General features: G+C 45.4%; 1 protein-coding gene across 1 annotated transcript in view; it reads right to left on the reverse strand.

The window, feature by feature from the left end:
* Positions 1 to 20,359, reverse strand: part of AGBL3 (AGBL carboxypeptidase 3) — a 2,309,829-nt gene that overhangs the window by 1,996,460 nt on the left and 293,010 nt on the right. The window contains exon 3 of the mRNA XM_069628782.1: positions 6,439 to 6,496. Coding sequence (XP_069484883.1) covers positions 6,439 to 6,496 — 58 coding nt within the window. The remainder of the gene's footprint in view (positions 1 to 6,438; positions 6,497 to 20,359) is intronic.

Genomic DNA, 20,359 nt, shown 5'->3' on the forward strand with positions numbered 1-20,359 from the left:
CTTCAATCCATCGCCGACTTCATTTCCACTCACATGAAGGTATGAACTCCATCATCCGGCACCACATGCATCCTGGAATACCATAACCTGGAAAGAGGAGAAAGAAAGACAGCATTAGTAAGCATTTCCTCACATTTCCTCACGAATGAAGAAAGCCACACAATTCTTACCTGGGTAGTCATCTCCTGGTCAGTATCATTGCTGGAACATTACGGCGCTCGGCGAGGAACATCGCAACCTGCAAGGAGAGAAAAGACACAGGTTAGCAATATAAAAGGCGAAACAGCGCCGCGCATCGCGCATTACTCACCGGACAGCATCGCGCACACCGCGCTTTCGCCTACCGGCCCATGCTCATCTTCAAACTGCATGACAACACCAAAATACCTTTCCATACCTAAAAGGAAAGAAGCAAGACATTATTATTCGAACTTAGAGGAACATAAGAACTGCATATAAAGACTGTAAAGCAGCAAACCTACGGAGTCACAGCAGGCCTGGATTCCCACAGGGGGGCTTGCACCAGTGAAGTAACTTGGTCGCTGCTCGCCCCCCACATCTACGCGCCCGACGGAGAATCGACCTTTTACAATATTAAGGTGAGGAGAGGGCCCAAGGGGGAGGAAGGAGTTGAGGCCAAGGGAGGTGGGAACACAAAGACAATCTGATATTGAATCCAGCTCTCCTATATTGCAGACCCATCTTTAACCAGAGGCCTTACCAAGGGACCAGGAGAGGGTTCGAGAGTGCAAATCATCCAACCAGGGCTGGGTGGCGTCCCCGTGGATACCAGGTGAGCGTAACAGTTGGCTCCCTCTCGCCGCTTCTCCTGGGAGAGGTCTGACTGCTGTCACGTCGGTCCCAGCTGACATGGGTCTAGAAATCCCTGCTTCTGGACGGGTCACTGTCCCGACTCGACCTTCTTTTCTTCACTACAGGGCCCGCTGGGCCTGCACTTCACCCCGGACTCACAGCTCGCCTCCTTTCACGTTAGACGGGCATCCAGTGTCGGGGCTCCGTTTCTCCCCACTGTGTGCTGCTGTTACTGCAAACTCGGTGCGCCGATGCTGCCACCACTTCTCTGCCCGGGGACCCAGTCAGCATGGTTCCCGGGCCGACAACTCCCCTTCCACTCCACACTAGTTCAGGACAGGGGCCGGAGCACTGCAATCTGGCGTCCATCTTGCTGCGTCCCCAAGTGGCCTCCTTGACCCACTTTCTATTTGCCTGCTTTAATTTGTGGATGGATTCTTGCTTTTTTGGAGGCACATGAGAGTTTCTGAAAATATCTCAGGTTATGTAAGAGTTATTTTTACTTTTGGTGTCAAAGCTCATTGTACCCATTTGAGTGATGATGGGTTAGCCCTGATTTAAACATTAAAGTCTTCCCCTCCAACTCCAATACTTACATTTTATAGTAGTTGGAGAAGTAATCTGGCTCATTTAATTTACTTATTATTTTGGTATTACTTGTAACATACTTGTAGATCTGTTTATTGAATAAATCTACCATTTTGGGATACTATTTTAATCTGGTCGCTGCATGATTTAGTCATATATGCATCTAGTTTCTAAATCCATAACAATTTGTAAAATCGAGTGGTCACTCACAGCACAGTATACTATAGAGAAAAGTAAGCATTGATCAGGTAAAAGACCAGCGATAAAAATATAGTCTATGGTGTATACCTGGCTCCCTCTTTTTCATATGTGCTTTGTGGGAATATAATAAGGAAAGTTTCAGTTGACTCTCTGTAAATCTGATAAGCTAATTAAGGCATTGCAGCATTTACCTCTTCCGATTGTGTCGGTTATATCAATGGCCATGTCCAGGTTGGCCGACTTGTCTTTACAAGGGTCTGATCTGCATTCTATATGCGGATGATGTGGTGGTTCTAGATAGAACCAAAAGTACTCATTAGGACAAAATTCTCTGGAGCGTATTTACTGGAAGATGTGACGCAGAAATTGTGGAGGAAATGGCTGGCCCTACGGAAAGCCATCGACCTGTAAGATGGGAGAAGCATGGAAGTTAAGATGTTGGCATATAAAACCTCTGTAGTTCCATCCATGCTATATTCGCTTTAAGTTTTTTTCCTGGAAATGGATGGCCCCTCTGGGCAGGTTGGAGAGTAAAATATTACGGTCAATGCTGAATTTGCCCTCGTCCACCCGATACATGCTATTAGATTGGAATTGGGAGTTATTTCCTTAGCTGCTTCATGGTCTGTGGCCACGGCCAATTTATGGGCTAGGATAAAGTTTGAGTTGGGAGGGCCAGATTCTCTACTCACACTTGCACTCCTACATGCACAGCGATATTCCAGGAGTAATTGGTTTTCTAATTTAGATATGCAGGTTAGGCATTACCTGGAAGACATAGGGGCGACTCCTCTACCTACGACGTGGCTGGAATATAATTTAGCCAAGATTCCAGCCAAAGCTAAAGCCCACGACATAGAACTGGCATCGAGGCACCTCAACTCGTTGAGGAAATTACAGGAATATATACACCAGGCCTTTATGAGGGGGGAAGCCAGAATCCTACCTAATTAAAAGACGATGCCCGGGTCTGATCAGATTCATACTCTCGGTTAGGCGCCAGACGATCCTGGTATTTAAAAACATCAGAGCTTTGTCCGGGATGCCTTATATCATCAGGCTTTGTTGATTGTGTGGGAGAGACATTCAATGTGCCAGACACATTCTAACTCAGTGTCAAGAATTAGTAAGGTTTTATGAGCGAGCATATGTAAAATATCGAAATTATGTTTCTGACCAATTTTGGAGTATCCTGTTTGGGGTGGAAGTATTAGTTGCTGCCGTTGCAACAATGCATGTATGGGAAATAGCGCGCAGGAAACTCCTGGATAGCTCAGGTTAGCATAGTAGTAACAACAGAAATTGGAGGTGGACACAAAGTTTTATTTTAACAACAAATGCAGTTTTTAAGTGTGCTTAAATAGAGTCAAAAGATGGGCATAATCATTGATGGTATTATGATGCACTAGACGAGAGAGCGAGTTTTATTTCACTTGAATTGAATGATATTGACTTTTTAATGTGCGATTTTAAATTTGTGTACTATGTAATAGTGTGAAAAGTTTGCTTGCAATAAAATGCACTTTAAATTTAATAAAAAAATAAATAGTGAAAATAGACTGCATGGGTGCAGGAGAGACCCCGAAGTACTCCCCAAACCAAATTGGAAATATAACTTACCAGCACATGAACGTCAGAAGGAAAGTGAGCAGCCTGACCATGTGGCTGATACCATACAAATGGAAATTAACAGGGCTCGGGCGGCTAAGAGGGTTTATATAGCTTTACTTTTGCATAACACAACCTCGGGGGGAAAAGCAGCCACAGATTAGCCCATAGAGTCGGGTGAGCACTGGAATCAATAGAAAGGGGGATAGGAGAGATAGAACCTCGGAGAGAAAAGTATATAAGGAGAGTGAACAAGAGAGTGTGTGGGTTGTCGGGGAGAGGTCGGGAGGTGTGGATTTGGACCATGAGACCTGATGGAGGACAGACAGTGGAGCAGAGGGCTCAAGAGTTAAAGGCAGAGATGGTGTAGAGCGCAGCAGACGTATTGGTTGGGAGAGAGAGTGGTACAAGTTGTATGTAGTGTGGGGGGAAAAAAGTAAAGGGGGCATTAGAGGGAGGGTTATGGTCTATGGCGAGAGGGTGTGGAGAGTGCAAAGCAATAGTAGGAGTGAGGGCTAAGTAAAACAGGAGGGGGAGCTAGCTGGAAAAGACAGGCAGAGAGAGAGTGGTAAATTAGGGCATAGAGGAGAGGATAGGGACTTGTGGAGCGAGGTGAGGAGAGGGGTCTGAAGAATAGAGAAGAGAGGAGGGGAGAGTATACAGTGGAGAGAGGAAATCATAAAGACAATCAGAGATAGTAAGACCAGATGCAATAAGGACAGAGATAAAAAAAAGAGGGACTAGTAAGATCAGTGAAAGACGAGAAGGAGAGTGACTGAGGAATGGGCTAAATCAGAGTGTCTTTTATTGGCACACATGAGCCATCATTTCCTACTGAGAAACCTGGGGAAGTATTAGGTCAGGGCAACCCTAAAGAATCCCCAGAGGGCGAAAGATAGATAAGGATTTTGCCTTTAGGCCTTCATTAAGAGCTGCATTAGATAGAAGGTGTTAACTACCACTTGTTGGAAAACCTGGGGTTTATGGACACCTGGGTTAGGGAAGAGGGAACACACGGAGGTTGAGAGAGGGACACCCATTAGTGTACCCGACTACATCCTACCCAGAGAAAAAAAAAAGTGGAAAATAAAAACCCTTCTGGGAGCTATTGAAGCCAACCGTGACAGCATATAACATTATTTTCACTCAAAAATATCTTTCCTGGCCCTTATTACAAGAAACCTCTAAAGCCTCATGCATTCCATAAAGGCAGGGAACCTGGTAACTAGGGTCAACTCAAATTAAATGCCAACTGGTTTTCTTCAGGTCTAGACATGTATGTCGCTCAGACCTCCCACATCGCTAAAACATTTGATTCTCATATCTGCCACATTATTGGGCCCGCTATTGATCATTTGCTTTTTCTGGTATTTTGAAATCTCATTTCTTTTTCTGCACTCAAAACTGGCCACGCCGAACGGATGATATGTACAAATGTGAAAACCAAGTCCCCAAGAAAGCTTCAATTTCTGCCATAATTATAGCCAATATTGCTGGAGATATAATGTAATTTTAGCCAACTAAGTGGAACTCTCTGATGGAAAAGATACTAATAGAATGTCTTCTGTTAGTATTAGTAACCAGAGTTGCAAAAAAGTTGCCAAGAGCCTTGATCTAATCATACATTCAGACCAACTTGCTTCTGCTCTTGATTTGTATACATCTTCAATATAAAAAATATTTGGTCCTTCTACAAGATTGTTTTGTTATTATTTTCTGGGTGTATGGCTCTGCTACATTATGGATTTTCAATTCCCCAAGACCTTGGGTGGTACATGATGCAGCTAATTGGACTAAATGACCACATTCTTTTCACTCAGTCAAACCGACTGGAGAATCAGAACCCAACAATTCTTCATCTTGCTCCACTAAAGAAGTGTATACATGCTCCTTCTGCAGAACTTCTATGGATAATAAAAAAAAGTGTCCAGAACCACCAGAGGACCAATTTGTTCATCAATTCTATGTGGCTTATTTTATTAATAGATGTTCTTCTGGATTTTGAGATAGGAAATTCTGAATATCCTGGGTATTGCACTGTATCGGTTTACCTTTTTTTTTATATTATTTTGCCACTGGTTGACAGTTCCTGTCAAAACATACTGGTCACTCTAAATTACCTACAAGATGTTAAGTTGACAGCAAATTATTACTTTCCATTTGATCCTCCTATTATTACCTTCTCCCTGAACCAACATATTGGTATAAAAGTCGTCTTCTTGCTCTTTGGATTAGCCATGATATTATTACAGTCTCTCAAGCCTTTTGCATTTTAATTCTTCCTCTTTCTTTTCTTGACCTTACTAATTATTGCAGAATTTGGCCCTCCTCAGGTAATATGAGTGGTGTATTATTCTCAAGGTGTTCCTTATCCTATTCAGTATCTGTCATGTAATTTCTAACATAGTCCCATGTGCTTTTGACACTTACAGCATCTTTTTGAACAGTTCAAACTTACATATTTGGACCAGGAGTTTTGGACCAACAAGGCTCCCTTCTTGTACAGGAATGTAAGGGAACACCTGTATTTCGAGCCGTATGTGCACCAAAGACAGTCCTTGAAGATCATTTAAAATGCTTGAGGGGATATTTATTTCATAATCAAACCAATGACTGTAAAGAAGATGAAGTGCACCCAAAAACATGGGGTTGGGTGTAAAGATCAAGGGTGATAATAGTCCTTTGTCATGTGGCTCTCTTGAATTAATAAGTGTCTAAGGAAAGACATTTTGTTCAGGGGGGCATCAGCCAGGTCTAAGTTTTTGAGGCCGACACTATAAGATGGTAAATCAGCCTCTTGAAGATTTAAACCCTGGGCCTCTACAGATTCCAGTGGCATCACTGTTGCTTCCTTTTGAACATGTATACACATTTGCAAGAAGGCCCATCCCCTGCTCCTGTCCTTCTTACAAAACTTCCCTCTGAGTTTCTAACTTCTTCCTTATTCTGCATCCCACTTCTCTTGTCTGCATTCTTGAAGAGGTCTTTTTTCTCAAAATAATCCATAATTGTATTAATTTGTAAATGTTCGTCCGGTTAGCCCTTATATGAACCAGATGCTAGCTATTTCCCCCTCTTCCGGAAATTCTTCAGGTACAGGTTTACTCAGGGTATTGGTTCAGAGTGACACTTTTTTCTTCTTAAACTATTCATAATGATAGAGCAAAAACACCAATGATAAATATCATGGTGTACAGTGAAACGATGGAAATTAGAAAAAAAAATAACCTGCATATTCATACTGCTGAAGCTCTTCTGGCTCAAACGGGATAAAAGTATCTTCATCCTAAAAGGAAACAGAAATAGGCTAGTCAGTTTCAAGTCAGTGAACTCTTTTTGAAAAAGTCTTAGAATAAACTTCTTCCCTTTCCACTACATTCCTCACATCTACCAAACGACACCATGATCTCATTATTTGAGGTCCATGGCCACATGCCCAGCTAGGATTTAAAACTTATCCATAAGATTCACTTTATTTAACAGAATGGCATAAGAAACCATAGGCCATGTTTATTCTTTTTTTGTTTGTTGTTTTACCAGACGCCATTCTAATGTGTGAAAAGAGAAAGGGAAAGCTACTTCTAATTGTATGTAATTGGGTTACATACAAAAAGTGGACATCACCAAAGTAACTTTGGATTGTTCGTCAATAGAATTCTTGGCATTAAGCACTTGGCACAGCTGAATTGTACAAAAGGGATAGAAACTCCATGCAACTTTTTAATGAACTAAAATACAGAACAGAAGCCTATTCTTAACTATGGTAGTAATCTGATCAGTTTGATGCTTTAGGATTTTGATGCAAGCACATTTGCTACAAACGTGTCCTCTAGCCACTGAACCTCACTGACAATCAGTCCAATGATTGTAGCTACAAGAAAAGGGAGCAGATTTAAGATAGCTGCTGAAAATATGCAAGCTTCATTTGGTTTCAAGAGTCTAACGTTTCTCACAGGCAATAAAGTACAATAGCCCTTTTGGATATGGCAAACATGTGAATATATGTCCAATTTAGAGGCTACAAGGCACATCAGTATGTGGCTTGTGTAGAAATGATAAACGGAAATAATCCAGATGATAACTTGGCTGATGGTGCAGTGTCCACGGGCTTGAACTGCACCATTCCGACCACTGCTATGAAATGCAACTGCTACAGGTAGACAAGCCCGACGGTGAACGCCCTTATGCATCATTAATTCTGTGTTTTGATGAGGGAAAAGAAAAAATAATTAGCATCAAATAGATCTTTTTGTATCTGACCTGTGTGAATATGTATGTACCTCTTTTAAATGTCTGGGTAGAACATTTAATACAGTTTTATACACGAGATGTACATTTTATGAACTTCAGCTAACTGTACATTTTTAACTAGCGCGCACTTTGTGTAGTTGTATTTTTTTGTATAACTTAGATGTTTGACTTTTTTTTTAGGAAATACAATTTCAGAATAGAAACACCAACAATTGTCAAATTCTCTTGAACAACCCCCACCCCCTCCGCCCCAACCCTCCCACCACCTACCCCAATGGTTTGCACACAGTGACCATTCAATCAGTCATGATAGTGGATAAGCGACGTAAAATGAAAGAACAAAACGCATTGGCGGCACCGGTTCATTGAGTACCACATTACTCCCCTTGCAGTTGCTGGCTTGGCTTAGGGTCAGGATAAACACTTCACTGAGACCGTCATATCTGGGAACTGCGATTCAGTCTGTCACTCCCCCATTTTAGAATGAAAATTCCCCACTTGATATGAAACTATTCCACACCGTCATTTACCACATCTGAAAGTTTTTCAAATGTGAATATGTCCCATAGTTTGTTCATCCATTAATTTTTGGAAGGTAAGGAGCTGCTTTTCCATTTTTAGGTTAGGGCCACCCTCCCCGCTCTCAGCATTGCTTCACTAAGTTTTGGGAATCTTGGATCGTTGCTATCCTCGTCAGGGATGCCCATGAGGACCTGTAAAGGATCCAGGTTGGATATATATCCACTGCGTCTGTGATCCAACTAAGTACTTCCGACCAGTAGACATTTACCTTTGGATAGGACCATCACATGTGGTATCATGATCCCGCCTTGTTAGGCAGAATTGTATGCAGTACCCTTTGGGAACACCACACACAATTAAGATTACAAGTGACAGCACAAATTCACCTTTGGTACAAGCCTGTACTACACAGTTAAAGTGGTAGCAGTGGCTGAGCAGCCAGACTTATCTCATGAATAAGTGAGCAGTATCAAATAGTTAAACAATGGACAGCAATTACTATGATTCAGGCAAACACGGACAAGGTTTTCAAGTAAAAGAATATACATTTATTTCACTCTTCAGTTGTACAACATTACACTATTATAAGCAGTTTAAGAATCACACTCGTAATACACCACACAACTCCCAATAAGTTCCAGACAAGTTAAGCTCACAAGATGAAGTGGGAGCAAAATGGCATTCCAGCAATTTAAAAGGAGGGAAAGACAAAGTTAATAGAAATTGAACCACATCAACAGGTAAGGGCAACTGAGCAAGAGTTACTACAGTGATAGAATCAGGTAGAAAAGGCTTAGGGCCAAAGTCAATGGGTCAAAAGTCTTTTGCTCAAGATCACAGTTCAGGGTAGTTTGCGGTAAAGTTCGTGCCACGGATTCCAGACGAGGTTAGTTGGCAGAAAAGCTAGTTCAAAGAGAAGAGAAGGACAAGTCCTCGGTTTGGAGAAAGATTTCAAACACTTTCACCGCGGCTGAACGAAACAACAACCAGATTTGCACAGTACCTTAAAACGGAGAGGAAGCTGTAGCTGAGGCGGACATTCCTGGTAGTTCCTGCAGGCTCACGGTTCCTGAAGCAACTGTCGGACTGACAAGTAGTAGAAAGACTGGAAGGTCCTGCACTACCCAGGGAAGAAACCAGCAGCAGAGCAAAGCAACAAATAAAAGGTGCGCTCCTTAAAACACAAGCAGGGTCCGACCTTCCTGGCTATCCGGCCCACTGTAGCTCTGTACAGCGAATTCGACCAGAGGAGGGGTCCTGGCTTGCAGTTTGGGCAAACTGGTTGGTCCCAGCAGCTCAAGGGAAGACGTTTCCTGGAGGATCTTCTCTGTCGTCCGATTCTGAAGATTCGGACCTGCAGAAGGGCTTCACCGGGCAGTTCAGTCGTTGTAGGGGTCCTCTTCCATCAGCGCCTCGTTGGTTCTTTCGTTCCGTGGCAACTCTGCCTTTCCAGTCCCAGAGACCTGCTTTTTATGCAGTTTTCCACCATTCATACAGCCTGGCTGTCAATCACACGGCAGGTTGGCTGTCCTGGCAAGGACAGTCACCCAGCCAATCAAACAGGAGTGCGACTTGGGTTACCAAGGGAACCCATGGCAGGGGTCCCAAGACCCCTCCCTCACATCCTGCCTACCCATACTTTCAGGCACCTTAAAGAGGGCTTCTGTGTAGAAGCCCACGAAAAGACAGCAAACAAAGGGACCAAACCTGGTTTGGCGCGCAGAGTAAAACACGAGAAAGACATTTACAAAAAGAAATGGTGAATAAACCCAGCCGGAACCATAATAAAATATATATGGTCAAGCAGGTTTATGTTTGAGGCTAATATAATAGCCTAAAACAATACCAGGGTTATTTAAGATAACCGCTGTATAATAAATAGGGTAGTTACCACTGCCACCAGCCAAGTCTTGATGTAAAGGGAGCGAAACAATGCTCCAAAGGACACAGACAAAAAGGGATAAGAATTAACCCTTTCCAATACTCCATGTAAGATGGGGTGTACTGGGTCTGTGGTTTAAAGTGACTAGAATAAAGTTAATGGCAACTTTATCTTTTCTGGGGGACAGTACTCAGCCCCAGAAAATGGAGTCAGTGGGAAGTCTCAAAGACAACCTTTTGTCACTGCACTGAAGGTGCTGTGTAACATACATGAAAAATATGATGCCATGGAGTAGGTGAGGCTCCATTGCCAAAGATCACACAAAAAGTAAAAACACACACAGCAAAATACATGTAAGAGTGGGAAAAAGGCTCACACTCTTACCAGGTGAAAAAAATAAACCCTAGAAATCCAGAATAGCTGCTGAGGGACTCATTAGGTAAGGGAAATCAGCCATTTATGAGAATTCTCCCTAACACTCCTTACCACAGAGTCTGGGCCGGGGAGGATCCCAGGAACATCTTGCAAAGTTGAAGGGGGGGGTAAGTGACAACAATGCAACACTTTGAAATTGTGCTCCATTGCCAAAGTGTAGAGGTTACCATAGAAGAACAAGTTACTTACCAACTGGTAACGTTCTTTCGATTGGCTGTTCCTCCAACGTATTCCTCATCTTAGATGTATTCCATCCAGCTTTCCTGCTCTCGGAATTTTTTTTGGCAGAGGGCGCCGTGCGACAATGTCGAGTCGATGGTCCCTCGAAGGCCTCCGTCGAGGGTGACATCATCGGGTGTATAAGTAGCACGCGCGGCGCCCGTTGGCCTCAGTTCTGTTTTTCCCCCTTTTTATCTTTGATCTTGTACTGTGTAGATTGTGCCGGCAGACAGGTATGAGCCTTGCGAGAATTGAGATGGCAATAACCCGGAAAAATCTACAGAGGGGTAGGTTGGGAGGGCGATGAGGAATACGCTGGAGGAACATCCAATCGAAAAAACGTTACCAGTTGGTAAGTAACTTGTTCTTCGAGTGGACTGTGTCCTCCAACGTATTCCTCATCTTAGATAGACTCCCAAAGCAGTATGGACAATTCCTCTGGAGGAGGGGGTAGATTTTTCGATACTCTTAGATGGCTGAGTATAGTACTGCTTTTCCAAAAGTTAGCTCCCTAAACTGGGAAGCATCCAGGTTATAGAATTTTGAGAAGGTGTGTAGCGAAGACCAAGTTGCTGCTTCGCAAATGGATCTTATTGGAACACCTCTTTGAAGGGCCGTGGAGGAGGCGATGCCTCTGGTGGAATGAGCCCCTAACCCTTCCGGAGGGTCTTTTTGAGCTAGTCTGTAGCATTCTGAAATGCAAAGCACAATGCTGCCTGAAACTGTCTGTTTTGTCACCGATTGACCCAGTTTCCTTCCTGTGTAACCTATAAACAGCTGGTTGTCTACTCTAAGTCTGGAAAGTCTAGAGATGTAAAAGCTTAAAGCTCTTTTCGGATCCAACCTTTGTAATCTTTCCTCGTCCTTCGAAGGATGAGGTGGAGGATAGAATGCACGTAAGACAATTTTCTGACTTAAATGAAAATCAGATATTACTTTCGGTATAAATGATGGTTTTAGCCTCAACACAACTCTGTCCTTGTGGAACACAGTATAGGGTGGCCCAGAAGACAGTGCCTGCAATTCGCTCACTCTTCTTGCTGATGTTAGAGCAACCAAGAAGGCTGTTTTCCACGTTAGTAATCTTAATGGACACGTGTGCATAGGTTCAAAAGGAGCACACATTAAGAATTTTAGGACTAAATTTAGATCCCAGATTGGTACTTGAAATGGGTGAGGAGGAAACACATTAGTGAGTCCTTTTAAGAATTGTATTATCAAAGGAATTTTGAATTAGGAGCATTCTTCTGATGAGCGCTTGAAAATGGAAAGCGCAGCAAAGTAACCTTTTATTCAGACCTCTATGTGCTAGGGTCAGAAGGAAAGATAATACTTCCGGAATAGAACATAGAAAAGGATCGACATTCTTTTCTCTGCACCAGTTGCAAAACCTTTTCCAACGGCAACGGTATAGAGACTTTGTTGCTGGCCTTCTTGTCGAAAGCAACACCTCCATAACGTCATCTGGAAGGTTCCAATCCCTGTATCTCATCCTTTCAGATACCAAGCATGAAGGTTGAGCGTTTTGACCTCTGCATGGAGAACCTGACCTTCCATTTGAGAGAGAAGGTTCTCTCTCTGAGGAAGACGTTGGAGGACAGATGGACATGTCTAGAAGGTCCGGGTACCACGTTCTCCTGGCCCAATCATGGGCAATTAGGATCATGCGGCTCCGAAACCTCAGCCTCCTGATGACCTGAGGAATGACGGGAATCGGAGGGAACGCGTACAATAGTGGGAAATTCCACTCCACCACGAACGCGTCCCCCAGGGCTCCTCTCGGGGGAAATTTCCTTGAGCAATACCTTTCGCATTTTCGGTTGCAAACAGGTCTACTTGAGGGGTTCCCCAAAGGGCGAAGATCTCTTGAATGACTTCCTGAGCCAGTTCCCATTCGTGGGATACCGTGCTCTGCCTGCTCAGAGCATCTGCCGTCATATTCTCTTCCCCAGCTAGATGAATTGCCGCTAAAGAGATTCCCTCCTGAATCGCCCAATACCAGAGCTGCATTGCCTCTCTGCACAGGGGTAGTGACCCCACGCCTCCTCTTTTGTTTAGGTAGTGCATGGCCACTGTGTTGTCCATCATTATCAGGACATTCTTTCCCCTGACAGATGGCAGGAATGCCTTCAGCGCTAGACTGATTGCACTCAGCTCTAAAAGGTTGATATGTAGTTTGGACTCCGATGGAGACCAACGACCGTTGATTGTCAAATCGTTGGCATGAGCTCCCCACCCCCGGAGTGAGGCGTCCGTCACTACTGTGATCTCCGGCCATGGTTGCCAAAAAGGTTCTCCTTTTAGGATGTTCTCTGTACAGGTCCACCATAGAAGTTCTTGTCTGACCTTGTTCGGAATCTGAAGAAGATCTGTCATTTGACCCCAGAACTGGGACCCCTGAGTCTTTAGGGCCCATTGAAGGGATCTCATCCTCAAGCGTGCCACTGGCAACAGAAAGATGCAGGATGCCATAAGGATGCCATAAGGCCGAGCAACCTTAAAAAGTCATAAGCCTGGAGATTTAGGGCATTTTGGAATTTGGAAACCATCTGAAGAATGTCTTGAGCCCTCGACACATCCCAAGGATGTGTCTAGTACAGCTCCTATGTACTGAAGCTGTTGGGAAGGTGTCATTTGAGACTTCTTGAAATTGAGGGTGAAGCCCAGTTTGTGGAGGAAGTGGCAGGTGACTTTCAGATGATCCAGTGCTTGCTCGGCAGAGCGCGCTCTGATCAACCAATCATCCAGGTAGGGGTAGACATGAATCCCCCCTCTCCTGAGGTGCGCTGCCACCACTACCATTAACTTGGTGAAGACCCTCGGGGCGGAGTTCAACCCGAATGGCAGTACTCGAAACTGATAGTGTGAGTCGAACCTCAGGTATTTTCTGTGTGAGATGAATCGGCACATGAAAATAAGCATCCTGGAGGTCCAATGACACCAACCAGTCCTGGAGTTGAAGGGCCTGAAGGATCTGAGAAAGGGTAACCATCTTGAACTTGTCCTTCCTGAGGAACTTGTTCAAGCTTCTTAAGTCCAAGATGGGTCTCAGTCCCCCGTCCTTTTTGGGGATCAAAAAATACGGGGAGTACCAACCCTTGTTCCTCTCCGCTGCAGGTACTGGTTCTATAGCACCTTTCTCCAGCAGGGTTAGAACTTCCTGCTGTAGGAGCGGGTTTGAAAGTTTCAACGGGTGTCTCCCTGGTGGATTGCTTTGAGGTTGCTTTAGAAAAGGAAGGCAATAGCCTTGGGCTATTATTTCTAGAGCCCAAACATCTGAAGTAATGGCTCGCCATTCTTGCAGATGCTGCAACAGCCTGCCTCCTACAGGTGTTTTGTGGTGCAAGTCCTCAAAGTGGTTTTGTTGAGGATGTTGCAGCTGCTGATGGCAAAGAGGCTGCAGCTGAAGATGGCCTAGCACGTTTTCCTCGTCCACCACGAGTGGCCTTTCTTTGGCCCCTTTGACTGGCCATTCCTCTCGTCTTCCCGTATGAGGTGTAATAATGATAGGATCGTCCCCTCCATGATTGCCCTTGCGCACGAAAAGGCTGAGGTTGCCTAATAGCAGCTCCTAAGGATTTTGCCGCTGCTTTTGAGGTCTGCGCCCTCTCAAGGCTCTCGTCAGCCTTGTTGCCAAAAAGGTGAGACCCGTAAAAAGGCATGTTCAGGAGGCGGTTCTGTATGTACGGTGCAAAACCCGACTTCCGTAACCACGCAAACCTGCCCATTACCGTGCTAGTGCCCATGGACCTGCTTACACTATCCGCAGTGTCCAATCCAGATTGAAGGGATTCCTGCATGGCCTCCTTTCCATCTCTAACGATGGCTAGGAAACCCTTCCCTTTCTTCCCCTTCTGGTATGTGCTCAGACGCCATTGTGATGCACTCCCATAGAGTGTACGAAAATATTGCCAAGGCACATGTGGAGTTGGCAGATTTTAATGCCATGCTCCCAGCTGAAAATACCTTCCGTGCCCAACCATCCACACGCTTATCATCCCTGTCTGGAGGGATAGACGGGTACGCAAGTTTGTTGGAAGCTGTGGCTGCCTGTATGACCAAACTCTCGGGAATTGGATGTTTTGACAGATAGCCGGGGTCGCTACTGGCTGGGCGGTATTTTGATGCGAGGGATTTATTTACCGGAGGAATAGTATCCGGAGTTTCCCAATTCTTAGCCACCCTGTTTTGCAAGGCTAAATGAAAAAGGTAGTACTGGGTCTTCAGTGGGACCATGGTCCAATATGTCTGTTAAATCATCCTGGAAGAATTGGGCTGGTGGTCTAGCCCATCCCAAGTAATCTACCACCTTGGTCATTAACTGACGGTAAGATGGACTGGCATGCTCTCCTGGATCTGGTCTACCAAAGTCATTCTCAGGAGAGGTGTCAATGCCACTTGCATTGTGTAAAGACTCCACCAAATCCCTCATTCTGCTTTCCTCTGAGATCAAGCATTCTGGGACATTTGGGGTGCCATACTCCAATCCAAAAGGTACATTTTCCTCCTCGGATCTCTCCTGTTCCTCAAAAATTGAGGTCAAGGATTTGAAAAACTCCTTCCCAGGGAGAGGCTTGAAAACCTTCTCTGGGAGAGGAGGAGGAAGAGGTGTAGTACCAGGCTCTGAAGGATTACATGTTTTTTTAAAACTTTTTCCTTCTCTTTTTCTGGCTGCCCTGGCTTGGTTGGAGCCTTTGGCGCCGAGGGTTTCGGCGTCGACATCGATAAAGGCGTCGACGATGACATAGTGGTCGTCGACAGGGTCTGCTTCGAGGGCGTCGAGGTGGCCTTCGACGGTTTCCCCTTCGAGGTGTGATAGGTCTCGGACGGTGTCGGTGACCTCGAGCGGTCGACTCGACTCGAGCGTTTATCGCTCGGCGTCCTAGAAGGTTCCCTATCCTTCCTTTTACGATCACCCGGGCTCGAGGGCGCGCGAGTGTCCGAGCGATGACGCTCCTGGCCGGCTTCCGAATAAGGCGCGGACCGAGGCTTCGCTTTCTCAAACACCTCCATCATTTTGACCCTGAATGCTTCCCACTCTTCGGTAGACAAATGTTTTGTGGGGCATTTCAATTTCGGAGACTCGTCTGACGACGAGGTGGAGGGAGACCTATGGCGTTGTTTCTTCGACTTTTTTCCGACGAAGACGACGAGCAATGAGAATCGCTTCGGGATCTAGATTGATGCCTTTCACGTCGAGATTTTTCCCCATGGGGTCTCGACTTGACGCTAGAGGCTTTTCGATCCTTCCGACCTACCTGTAGCTTTCCTCTCCATTCTCGCAAGGCCTTCCCAGTCATCGCCTGACACTTCGAACAGGTCTCCATGTCGTGGCCTTCCCCGAGACACCACAAACACTTGCGGTGCGGGTCCGTGATCAAAATTTTTGAGCCGCATGACTTGCATTTCTTAAAACCTGATCTCGGGGTCATGGTCGGCGTCGCTAATGAGGACATAATTACTTCTCGTTATATTATATTTCTTGACAGAACTCGAGGCGCGTGCTACTTAATGACGTCACCCTCGACGGAGGCCTTCGAGGGACCATCGACTCAACGACATCGACGCACGCCGCCCTCTGCCGAAAAAAATTCAGAGAGCAGCAAAGCTGGATGGAATACACCTAAAATGAGGAATACGTTGGAGGACACAATCCACTCGAACATTAGTTTATATACTTTACCCCAAGTATTGTCTGAGATTTCCTGCCCTACTTGGTTGGCCCAAAATTGCTTAAGGATCGGTCTCCCTTCTAGCTCCGACGTGACCATCACCTTGTATAGTTTAGAGAGTATTCCCCTTCGTGATGTGGCTTTGTTAAGTACTTTCTCAAAGGGTCTGAGGGTTGGGAAATCTTGGGTAACCATCTGGGATCAGTTATGATACCTTTTAGACGCAAGTACTCAAACACACTTAACGATTCCATTCCTAAAATCTCATACAGGGACTCTGATTCAATGAAGTGAAGTGGTCTTCTGAGAACAGTTGTCCGGCTCTTTCCAACCCCTTGTCTGACCAGGTTTGTGAGTGGCAGAAGCCCCTACCCCCAGCTTCCTGAGGGTACCCCCACACCGAACTCAGCGGAGATGGCCATGATGAGGAGGTTATTGGATTCACCCTTCTTCCATAGACTCCACAGAACTGCCAGGGTCGGGTGTTCTCTAATGTTGTCGGGAATGGATTTTGTTGGGGACCATATCAAATCTCAGACTTTCTTTGGGTGGGTGCCTAGGTCTTTGATGTAAGACCAATACGTACCCAACTCATCCCCAAGGTGTTCCAACAAGACTGAGTTGGGCCGCTTTGTCTTTGTAATGCAACCAGAAGTCGGGGAGGTCAAAGCCCCCGGAAATACTAGGGAGGGTCAAAGTCGACAGCTTGATTCTAGGCCTCTACCCTTTCCATAGGAATTTGTTAATCATCACTTTCAATTTGACAAAAAATGACTCCGGGAGGGGAGTCAGAAGAGCAGTGAACAAGTAAAGCAGCCGGGGGAGGAGATTCATCTTAACTGTCACCATTTTCCCAAACCATGAGAGCTTAAGGGGGGCCCAGCGTGCTAAGTCAGCTCCAATTCTTTCTAGCATGGGGGTAAAGTTACACTCTACCAGCGATGAGCTGTTCCGGGGGATTTTGATACCCAAGTACAGAGTGGCTGTGTCCTCGATTCTCATCCCACCAATAGTTTTCTTATCTCTGGTTGCAGAGTCTTCAGCTCCAATGGGCATTACATTAGACGTAGGGAGGTTTCTTTTCAGACCTGAGTAGTTACCAAATGAGTTTATTTGGGTGAAAAGTTCAGGCAGGGATTTTTCTATGCCTGTTAAATAACAGAGGATGTCGCCTGCAAACGGACAGAGTTTAAAATCAAGGGCTGCACACTGAATTCCTGATATCTTTTGGTTTTTCCTTATTGCAATTGCCAGGGGTTCCATTGTAAGGGCATATAACAATGGTGAGATGAGGCAGCCCTGTCTGGTTCTCCTGGGTGGAAACCACGGCACTAACTGCCACCCTCGCCACCCGGTGATTGTAGAGGGCTAGGATCCATTGCCTGAAGTTCCCACCAAACTCCATCCTTTGTAGGACCTTACCCATGCAGCGCCACTCCACTCGGTCAAAAGCCTTCTCATAGTCTATTGAGACAAAGTAAGGCCCCATTCCCTTATTTTGCGCCACATGCATTAAGTTGATAGTTTTCCTTATGTTATCTGAACCTTGGCGGCTCGGAATAAACCCCACCTGGTCCCCATGAACCAGGGAGGTCATCGAGTGGTGGAACCTATTGGCCAATACTTTAGTCATGATCTTTACGTCCGAATTTAGTAGGGAGATGGGGCGATAGGATTAGCATTGAACTGGGTCTTTACCTTCCTTGGCGATGACAACTATTAGGGCTGAGAGCATATACCTTGGGAGCCTTCACGTTTTCAAGTGCGTTATTAAAATGTTTGGTCATAAATGGGGTCAGAGTGGAGCAGAACTTATTAAAGAAATGGACAGTGAAACCATCCTCCCCTAGCACTGTGCCCCCTTTCATACTACCAATGTTGTCAAGGACTTCCTCCTCAGTAATAGGGGCTTCTAATGCAGCCACTTTGTATGGGCGCAGGCAAGGGATGGGCAGGGAGTTTAGGAACTGGTCGACAAGGGAACCCTCCTCCCTGAATTCGGAGGTACAAAGGTTTTTTGTAAAATTTACAGAATTCTTCCGCTATCTGGGCGTCATCAAGGAGTCTTTCTCCCCTCACTGGTTGTATCACTGCCACCCTTCTAGCATTTCTTTGCTCCCTTAACCTCCAGGCTAGGATTAGATCGGCTTGCTCTCCCTTCTCCATGTATTTCTGTTTGAGGAACGCCAACTTGCCCTCAGTTTGGTAAATCGAGGGGGTTTTCAATGTGGCTCTATATTTCTGGAATTTTTCCCGGGCAGCTGGCAACATTTGAGATGCAAGTTTCCCCCAAGGTTGTAGTTTTTCTATTTTTCCCCTTAGGGACAACTCCCGAGTTGCTCTTTCCCTCTTCTTTTTGGTTCCCATTGATATCAAAACACCTCGGATCGTCGCCTTGAAAGCCTCCCATACTCCCGGAATCCCCACCTCTCCATTATCATTGAATTGGAACAATTCTCTAATTGATTTAAGTAGTGTTTGGGCTACCTACTTACCTTTTAACAGGTTGTTGCAGGACCACCTAGAATCGTGCATTTCCCAGACTCCCATTCCCCTATTCTGATTTTTACCAGGTCATGGTCGGACCACAGTATAGACTGTGGTTGATTCCAAGATTCAATTTTTTAATGGGCTTTCAATCAGAATGTAGTCTATTCTTGAGATGGTATTGTGCACTTGCGAATAATAGGTGAATGGGGGTTCCCTACCATGAATCCAGATGAGAGAATCCACCACCCGCAACTCTTCATTGGTCTGCTGAAAGTGAGGGCCTTCTTGTACTGCGTGTGGAACACTACATTGGGATCCGCTCTTTTTCCGTCTATGTCAGGGTCCACAACTATATTGAAATCCCCTCCTATGATGAGAGCGACTTCGACAAACGACTGAATGTTCCCCTTTATTCTGTCCCAAATTGGCCCTGTCCGTCATGCAGAGCATACAGAGAGTCTAGGGTAACCACATTGCCTTTCACTTTCCCCTTAACCATCACCATCGGGATCCCTCGGTACCGCCTTCAGGATGAAATTTAGTTTGCTTACCACCAGAACTGCAGCCCTTTCTTTTTGGATATTATGGAAGCATGAAAGACCCCATCTATAGACTTAGCTATCAATGTAGGCTCCTTCCCCCTCTGCCAGTTCATCTCCTGTAGAAACATGATGTCCAACTTCAGACGGTTAAATTCCTGTATCGTTAGAGATCTCTTGTTTGGGGAGTTTAGCCCTCTAATATTCAGTGAACCCAGTACCATTGTGTAATTTGCGTTCACCATTCCGGACTGTGATCAAGTCGCTGATCCTCCTCTTACTAGTATTGTCTAATGTGTGAGCGGACACCTGTGACCTAACCCGATTGTTCATTGGAACCCCAACCCGCTGAAGAATGGCCTTGTCTTGAATAATAAACATGAAAATCCGTTTTTTAACTGCCCCAACCCCCCCGCCCAACTCCCCCTCCACCCCCCTCCCCAGCATCTGGACACCTGGCGACATCAGGGACATCATTGGGCCAGACGACCAAATCGCTACCCCACCCATGGGCTGTCCATTCTGATATAGGCACCTCTGAGCCCCCTTTAGATAGCTAGCCCCCTTCCTTCATAGTTAGCTCTGCCCCTGGGAACCATGTGTTAAGGAGAAACAGCTCAAATGAAAAAATATAACCAAAAGTGGTACCTGAACGGCTTCCCAGCATTGCAAATCATACTGAGGATTCACACATTTCCTGAGATTCTGCTTGATAACCGGCTCGCTTTCAGAAGCTGCTGACTATCTCCTTGTCCCCTCAAGGTTGGGGGGGGGAGGGGCACCGGGTTCAGTTGCTTAAATTTGCGAAGCTCATTCACACAACATCTATCCACTGCACCCTTGCTCTTTGGGGCCTTACTCTGCGTCCCATCCGGCCCTCCCGAGGGCAGCCACCAGCGTGGCCTCTACAAGAATTTCATGCGTCAATCTACTGATGTGTGGAGGAGGTCTCAGATATGGCCTGCACTCCAGCCACCTATATTGAAGTACCAGGAACATGTAATAAAGTGGGAGTCAATGGGTTTCCACTAGCTGTTTCTGCCCTAACAGTTGTAACCCAATATAGACAGTAGGGATTCATTTACATCAATTAATTCCTGGGTCTAAGTCCCTATAGTTAACTCTCTGGCCTTGTGTGT

This window comes from Ambystoma mexicanum, chromosome 12, assembly GCF_040938575.1.
Source record: "Ambystoma mexicanum isolate Mex_15411 chromosome 12, UKY_AmexF1_1, whole genome shotgun sequence".
NCBI classification, from domain to species: Eukaryota; Metazoa; Chordata; class Amphibia; order Caudata; family Ambystomatidae; genus Ambystoma; species Ambystoma mexicanum.